This window comes from Zalophus californianus, chromosome 7 (genome assembly GCF_009762305.2).
Source record: "Zalophus californianus isolate mZalCal1 chromosome 7, mZalCal1.pri.v2, whole genome shotgun sequence".
Classification (NCBI taxonomy): Eukaryota; Metazoa; Chordata; class Mammalia; order Carnivora; family Otariidae; genus Zalophus; species Zalophus californianus.
In genome coordinates, this window is record NC_045601.1 from 81,798,247 (window position 1) to 81,807,375 (window position 9,129).

General features: G+C 34.4%; 1 protein-coding gene across 1 annotated transcript in view; it reads left to right on the forward strand.

Moving 5' to 3' along the window:
• TMEM30A (transmembrane protein 30A) overlaps positions 1 to 8,007 on the forward strand; it is a 32,617-nt gene extending 24,610 nt beyond the window's left edge. Inside the window, exons 4-7 of the mRNA XM_027603577.2 lie at positions 130 to 217; positions 1,488 to 1,631; positions 2,657 to 2,863; positions 5,334 to 8,007. Coding sequence (XP_027459378.1) covers positions 130 to 217; positions 1,488 to 1,631; positions 2,657 to 2,863; positions 5,334 to 5,527 — 633 coding nt within the window. The 3' untranslated portion in view covers positions 5,528 to 8,007. The remainder of the gene's footprint in view (positions 1 to 129; positions 218 to 1,487; positions 1,632 to 2,656; positions 2,864 to 5,333) is intronic.
• The last annotated feature ends 1,122 nt before the right edge of the window (positions 8,008 to 9,129 follow it).

The following is a 9,129-nucleotide window of genomic DNA, read 5'->3' on the forward strand; positions in this document are numbered from 1 at the left end:
ACTTATTCTGTATGCACTGCAAGTGAGACACATACAGGGATTGAATTTTTAATCAGTAATTATGGCTAGCTCATAGTTCTCCCAGGGGCCTGTGGATAATTTTTCTCTTCTTTTCCTTCTAAACATTAGAATCCCAGTAAGGAATGTGAGCCTTATCGAAGAAATGAAGACAAACCAATTGCTCCTTGTGGAGCTATTGCCAACAGCATGTTTAATGGTATGATATAGATAAAAACAAAGATACAGATTATAAAGATAAATTGGAAAATTTGTGGAATTTATTGATATTAATTTGATAGTCTGATAAACATGAATGAAGTTGAGAAATTGAGCAGCTTTATTTATTTATTTATTTTATTTTTAAAGATTTATTTGAGAGAGAGTGTGCGCAAGTACGTGTGCATATGCAAGTGGGGGGAGGGGCAGAGGGAGAGAATCTTCAGGCAGACTCCATGCTTGGCGCAGAGCCCGACTCCACACGGGGCTCCATCTCACGACCCGTGAGATCATGACCTGAGACAAAACCAGGAGTCGGATGCTTACCTGACTGAGCCACTCAGGTGCCCCGAGCAACTTTAAAATAAATATATCAGTTAGTTATTTAATGGGATGTTATAATGTTTTGTGACATTTTTTTGAGAATTCTTATATTTTAAGAATGAATCTCTCTGGGAAGAAGCAGAGACATTCTGCTAGCCTTCATATTTCATATATGATAAAATAAAAGCCAGGCTGCCTTTTCCACCAACTCTGAATGTTTATACCAATACTAAGAAGGTATAGTTGATCATTTAAAGCGGCACTGTCTGATATTCATAAAATGTAAATCATCAGTGTGAGACATGTATGTATGTTAACATTTTCTAATAGTCACATTAAAAACAAAAGCAAGTGAAATTAATTTTAAATAATATATTTTATTGAACCCAAATACTACCTTTTTACCTATAAATGATATTCAGTATATAAAATTTATGAATAGGATATTTTGTGTCCTATTTTTTTGTATTGAGTTTTTTATTTCTGAAATATATACTTACAAAACATATTCATTTAGACCAGCCATAATTTCAGTGGCTCTGTAGCCGTGTAGCTAGTGGCTACCATATTGGATAGCACAGATAGAGAAATGCATAAGCCAGAAACTATTTAGGAATGTGGTTTTTAAAGGAAAGGAGGAGAAGCAGATTTACCCTGCAAATTATTTTATTTGGGTTAATATTAAAACATTTGACCTTACTACATATCAGTTAGCCATGTAGGAGAAGTGATCTCTAACTGTATTGAGGAAAGAAAAGTCCATCTAGGATTATAAAGTTACCATAGATAATTCACATATAAGTAAATCAAGAGCAAATGTACATTATATGCCTGCCTACTGTGTTACAGACACTTTTGGGAGCAGATACAAGATCCTTATTTCTCATAGAGTACAGTAGGTGCTATGGATTTTCAGTATTTTGCAGTATCTTCTTTTTTCTATTTAGATACATTAGAATTGTTTCTTGTTGGCAATGAATCTTATCCTACACCTATTCCTTTGAAAAAGAAAGGTATTGCTTGGTGGACAGATAAAAATGTGAAATTCCGGAATCCCCCTGGAGGAGAAAATCTAAAAGAACGATTCAAAGGTAAAATTTACTAATATTTCTTTAAAATGTGATATAAGCTAGGAGTTTTAATGAGGTACCTAAAATTTTTGATCTTTAGAATCTTAAAAATGTTTATGCTTTTTTAAAAAACAACTTTTCTTAACTTCATACTGATTTAGGTAAAATATGTTGTATGTTCTAACGTACTGAAATTCTAACGGAAATGTATATGTACTTCTAATCTTGAATTTTTCTAGTATTTTCTTATAGGCATTTCAACCATTGTCTTTTTTTTTTTTTAATATTTTATTTATTTATTTGACAGACAGATAGAAAGAGGGCATAAGCAGGCAGAATGGCAAACAAAGGAAGAGGGAGAAGCAGGCTCTCCGCGGAGCAGGGAGCCCGATGTGGGGCTCGATCCTAGGACCCTGGGATCATGACCTGAGCCAAAGCCAGCCGCTTAACTGACTGAGCCACCCAGGTGCCCCTCAGCCATTATCTTTTAAAACTGCAGGCAAGGGACGCCTGGGTGGCTCAGTCGGTTAAGCAGCTGCCTTCGGCCCGGGTCATGATCCCGGGGTCCTGGGATCGAGTCCCACATTGGGCTCCTTGCTCAGCAGGGTGTTTGCTTCTCCCTCTCTCTCCCTCTGCTTGTGCTCTCTCTGTCAAATAAATAAAATCTTAAAAAAAAATAAAATAAATAAAACTGCAGGCAAATTTCTTTTAAACAGACCCAATTTTTTATTATAGTTATTAATTAATATTTATTTTTGATTCTGTGCCTCAGTTTCACAGTGCTGCTTTTTGGTATATACTCAAGGGCATACTTTTAGTATTTTTCTAATGGAGATAGTCTTCAAATCTTTGTAGTTATTTGTTGTTACATGAGGAATTGGTTTGTCTCTAAATTTTAAGACTTTATTAGAATATATTTATACCTTTGAAAATACGAAAAATACTCAGATTGTGTATTGTATATTTTTGTTTTGAGTGAATTTTCAGTGAAACTCTTAATAGAATTGAATGTTTTGTTCCCTCCCCTCACTCCCCTTTTTTTTAAGGTACAACAAAGCCAGTAAACTGGGTTAAACCAGTGTACATGCTGGATTCTGAACCAGATAATAATGGGTTCATAAATGAGGATTTTATTGTTTGGATGCGTACTGCAGCATTACCTACTTTTCGTAAGTTGTATCGTCTTATAGAGCGGAAAAGTGATTTACATCCAACATTACCAGCTGGACGATACTATTTGAATATCACGTACAGTATCCTTTTTTGGCCATGTGCACAGATTCATAGAATTTGAAAGGAGTGTCGTTCAGCCTTATCTCAGTTATGTGAGATGATAACTCTGTTTTAGTTTTGATCTCTGCATTTTTATAAGAGTATGTGTGTATATATGAGAAAGTATCTTTTCATTTTTATCTTCCAGAAGTCTTAAATTTTGATATACTTTGTACTAGAATTCAAGCATATTATTTGGTAACATTATTTAAGATGCTGGTTTTCAGTTTATTATTAAGCTAAATATTTCTACAATGGAGATTGTAATTGAGCTTAATTCAAAGGCCAGTGAGCATAACTGATGCTAAATAAGCATTGGTGGTAGTGGGCTGTTTTAATATATATTTTTAGATATTAAAAATCAGTGGATGTTAGTTATTATCAACATAATTGTTTATAACTATTGTTCAGTTCATAGTACCAAAACATTTTTATCATTAGCTGTATTATTCCACATTAATAATTCAGGTGTACTTTTCAGTGCTTATTAATATCATTTATTTCATTCTAATTATGTGTTAACATTGTACTAAGTACTGTCTGTGCATTGTTTTATTTAATTGAAGCATTATGAGATGGGTATCATCTCCATGTCATAGATAAGAATACAGGAACATAGAGCATTTAAGTAACTTACCCAAGGTTGTACAGGTAATAAGTAGAAGAGTTGGGGTTCATAATCAAGCTATTGACTCCAAAGGCCATGACTTTACTGTCAGCCACGAAACTACTATAGGCTGTATCCCTAGCTACTTTACTCAAGTAGTCAGACCAAGCCACATTGGCCTGGATACAGTCTTTCTTAGCTGGAAATATTGGACACTACCTTTTATTCTAAACACAGTCCTTATATTTTTTAATCTATAGCCCACTGCTTACATATATCATGAATGAAAAGTTTCTCAAATATTAGCATTTGAATGTTTGCTAATGATCTTTGCATTTTTGAGTTTTCATAACCCAAATTAGCCATAAGTGTATAGTTTCAGTTTTATAATGCATTAGCAAATGGTTAAATTAATAGACCTAATTTCAAAAGAAATGTCTTTTTGGATCTTTAGTCTCTTGATTTTGCACCCGAGTATGCAACTGAATAAGACCTGATGGTGACAGGCTAAAAGTAGCCAAGTTTTGGAAACTAGGCCCGCATGGGAGCAGTTTTACACAGACAGATCCACTTGAAGTCCTGATAGAACACTATCCTGAGGCTATTGCCAAAGTAGAAGGCAACTCTATCACAGTTAGCATCCAGAAGATCTAGTAAGGTCTAAGGGCATATATAATCCTGTAGAGTATAATAAAGGGAAGTCTTTGGAGTACTCAGTACTTTGTCTTAGTTAACAGACTATTTGCATCCCAGGCACTGAGAAGAGAACTGTCAGGAGGAATGTAGGCTCTCAAAGATTGATGAGACTGGAATTTTGGTCTGCAAAGCATCAAGGGTAATTACAGAAATTACATATAAGGTGGGAACCTAGATATTAGAATTAAGACAGAAGCCCATTTTGGGGGGTTGGGATGCAGAGAGAGGCTAGATGGGTGATTTGATACTTTGTCCCCCAGAGTGTTTTATTAGTTAGAACTGTTATTATAGTCATTCCTGCTTCAGGTTAGGAATGATTTAAGAAACTGGCAGGGCCTGCTGTTTGGAGTAATAGGGTTCATCTGTGGGAATGGAAAATTGCAGAAGGTAGAGAAACAGATGGGGCCTAAACTTGATTCAGAAGATGCTTCTGAAAAGGTTGTAAACCTTTCATGTAGGGATTTAGTTCTGTCTTCTCTGCCCTAATTCTCACCAAAATCTCAGAATTGGTCCATGTAGATAGTTTATCCAGTATACTGGTGTCCCATTTCTTTAATCTCTTTAACAGTCCACCCTTCACTTCTACTCTGTTTCAGCCATCAGCTCTGTGTCACACCATGAGTTTTGTCATTGCTCCAATTCAGCAAGTTAAAACTTTAGTATCATACTCTTTGACCTCGTGCTCAGAGTCCTCTCATATTCTCATAATTACTCTCTTGTTCATGCTCTTTGAGCTCACAGAGACCTCGAGTCTCTCCATTCTTCCTTTTTCTTCTGGTATGTCTATCTCCTCTTCCTTTATGGGTTTTATTGCTGTTCACCTGAAATACTTGTTTCACATTACATTTCTTTCTGGCCTTTTGCCCCTACTATGTAATGAGAATAAAAGTACCTGAGAAACCATATAACCTTTAATTTGAATTTGGTTGTTTTTACTTGTAAACTATATGGTTTTTACTACTAATGTTTAACTTGCTAAATCAGTGCTTCAAGGTAATAATTATATAGTTATTTTGTGATTCAGAAAACGTAAGATGCCTGTTATTATAGAATTATACCAGTGGATTACAAGCAATTAAATGCCAGATTTTTAAGTTGTATTTTAAAAATCAACTAGACATGGAAAAGTCTTCCTATACACTCTTCAGATTACCCTGTACATTCTTTTGATGGACGAAAACGGATGATCTTGAGCACTATTTCATGGATGGGAGGAAAAAATCCATTTTTGGGGATTGCTTACATCGCTATTGGATCCATCTCCTTTCTTCTGGGAGTTGTACTGCTAGTAATTAATCATAAATATAGAAACAGTAGTAATACTGCTGACATTACCATTTAATTTTATATTCTGAAAACAAATTTACTGCATGTGCATCAAGGCCAGTCCTATTCAACCTAGCTTTCGAATGCCAATGTCTGGTTAGTATGTCATTTTTGAAGTTGGCACATAACTTTTTTTTTAAAAAAAGCAGTTTTTGTCCTTTGCTTCTTTATGGATGTCTTATGGAAATATATGACGGGTATGAAACAAATTATATTGATCATATCAACACTGTAACTGCTGAAATGGCATTCTACTGTTTGCTTTTTGTTGGGTCAGGCCATAGGATGCATAGAGCCTCTTTCCTGTGAAATGCATCTACTGCTTAAATGTTTATGCTGTGTTGATAATATTATATTGACATATGATGCTGTATACGTGTGCCTGTTGTGAAGAAAGGGATTACAAGATGTATGAACATAATGACTTGCTAACCTTGCAGGATTCAGAGTTACAAAACGATGAAGAAAGACCAAATTAAATAAAACACTTCATCATTTTCATGTGTCGTGTGTAAAGACTTAAAGTACCATCTTTGTTGAGGTGGTTCATGTATTCAATTTATCCAGTACAGTTCTTTGTCAGGTTTAGCTTTGATTTCAAAGGACAAGGACATGCTTATCCTTGTTTAGTGTAGGAATTAATGGTCATGTCTGAAGAGGTGAGGTGGGTCTCAGGTGGGAGAATTTAAAATTCCTTTTTCCATTTGGTTAAGATGTTGCAGTCAGGAACCCCAACTCACTTGATATGTTTTTACATGTGATCATTTCCCTTGAAGCTTATACTTCGTAAGAGATACAAGAATATAGGTGAGATGGGAAAACTTGGCAGTCATCTTCTGCCTCAACTATAAACGAGATGTAAATGTTCAAAGGAGACTGTTTTCATTCTTGTGGTATTTAACATTCAGAAATTTGCTTCAGCATTGGAAATACCTCAAGCTGTTTTTATTTTGCAGGTAAGTTTTGATTTAAGTACTAGTGTTATATTGCGGAAATTTTAGAAAACAGTAACCTTCATTTCTTCTATATTCATTCAATTTTTGTATATAGGTCAAATGTGGATGTGTATGCACATTCTCTTTACTTAAGGTACCAATTATTTTGGTTGGTTTTTCCTAAAACATACTTTAAAAATAAATTCTTTAAATTTCCTAATTAAATTCTGGAGATTTTACAGTATGCACATGATAAATTATAATATATATATGGTTGAATTTATTTTATTTTCTATTAACTGGAATTATTTTAATATTCCTTATTGAATAAATGCTGTAATTTGTTTGCTATGGAACTTACTCTTGAATGTAAACTTATTTTTTCACATGCATGAAAATGTATGTCTTAATCAGAGATGGCTTAATTGCATTGAAATTGCCTTTTTTTTTTTTACTAAAATAACTCATTTGTATAGAAGAATAGCTGTTTATTCAGAGTTTGTAATGACTTCCTTCTGTTATATTTTAAAGCAAAAGGTCTGAGTAATGTATCAGTTTTGATTAATATATGTTTTTTAAAAAAACCAAAAATAATGTAATGGTTAATAGAAATGTGCCATACTTCATAAGTTTTGTATAACATGAAATTCAGTTAAAAGAACTTATAGTTTATAATGACTCTTAACTGGTAGAATATTATTTGCATGAGGTACTTACTCTATGATTATCCTGAAGTTTCTGAGTGCATAGGGTATTCTTTGTCTAAAAATATCCTTTGTTTTGTCAGTCCTTTGGAATATTGTTATTGATTCTGATAATTGCCCCTCTTGCACATGGCAGTTTATTTTCTGGGATACGTCATTGGGGGAAAAGGTTTTTGCCAGTCTTTCCAGGTTGAGTTTATGTTGTTTAAGGAGGACTGCCATCCTGCATCTCTTTTTCTGATTAGGCGACCAAAGGTGCCACTAAAGAAAAATTGAAGACCTTTCCAACACTTTCTCATCTGTGGTGAAGACAGAATCTTAAAATATATTTGGAGTTTTATCTATTTTACAAGTTCATTGATGGCCTAATTCCCTTCTGGTCTCCTGCCATTTGAGCTCTGAGGGATTCCTGTTACTAATTATGAAGAATGTGGAACATTCAGATGGCCTATGTGAAGCATGGTGGGGGGAGGAAAACATTTCTTTCTTATGGGTTTTATGCTCATCTTTTGGAAATATTGATGTCATATTCAACTTTCAGAGAATCATATTGCATTTAGGTTAAGTAGAAGGCATTGAAGAATGCATTGACTTACAGGAAGTATTTTGATATATGAAGTTTCCCAATTGAAGGAATTATTTAATAAGTAAAAGCTAAGAAATTTCATCGAAATCATAAGGCAGTTAAAAATAAAATGGGAAAAATAACTGTACTACCTAATGGGGAATTATTCAAGAGGAGAGTCAAGTGAATATTTTTGTTTATTAGTTAGTAACAGTTTATTTGTAACCTTGATTATATTTAAAGATAATGTTCTGCTAGTATGTTCTGTATTAATAAAAATGAACAAAATTAATTTTGCTATGTTCAAGTGTCTTGCTAAAATAATAATGCCCCAGTGTTTTTGCTAATGTTGAACACTAAATTTTAGCTCAAGGTCAATAAGTCCCAAATTTTAACATTTCCATGTCTAGATTTGATTGCCAATATGTGTATGTGTTAATCACTTTGACATTAACTGCAAGATTTGTCTGTATTACTGGGAAACATCTCTTACCAGGAGGTGGTCAGATTGTCACCTGAATTATAGGCTGATGGGCTAAATTTGGTATTAGATCAAGGAGATGTCTGGTAAACAGAAAAGGAAGAACTGGTAGAGAAGCAAGGATAATGAAAATAATGAGGAGGGCAGGGCATACAGGAAATGAAAAGCCAGACCAGGAAAGAGGAACCGCTGACTATAGGGTTAATCAGTGTTGGTGAGCCTGCTCACCTCCTATCTTCATGGAAACACTGCCTTAGAATTATTGTATGGTCCTTTGTTGGTTAAGATGAAAAGTTTTGTTCTTTGTGAACACGGTTATTTTGAAGGGAAGGTGGAGGGAGTAAGGAAGTGCTGTTCCAAGAAGACATTTGATGCATAAATGTTTGTTGTAGAGTTTGGATGATCTAGTCAAGTGTTTTAGAGCTTTTTTTTTTTCCTTAGTCCATGCCCCATTTAATAAATATAAATCATATTTCCTCTATGTCATTTGAAATTTCAAAATAAATATTTCTAAAATCAAATCAGACCATGGTGACCTTATTTGATTTTATCTATTTGTAAATATATAAATTTACATCTTATCAAAGTAACGAGTATACACACTTAAAAAAAAATCTCCCTGTCCCAACTTTATTTTTTTTTTAAGATTTTATTTATCCATTTGTCAGAGAGAGTGAGCGAGAGCGCGAGCACACAAGTAGATGGAGTGGCAGGCAGAGGAAGAAGCAGGCTCCCCATCGAGCAAGGAGCCCGATGGTGGGGCTGGATCCCAGGACCCTGGGATCATGACCCGAGCCGAAGGCAGACACTCAACTGACTGAGCCACCCAGGCATCCCTCCCTGTCCCAACTTTAACTTTCAGAGATAATTACTTTTAGTCCAAAAGTTTCTTTTGGTATTTGTTTTAGTATATCTAAATAATAAAATAATATG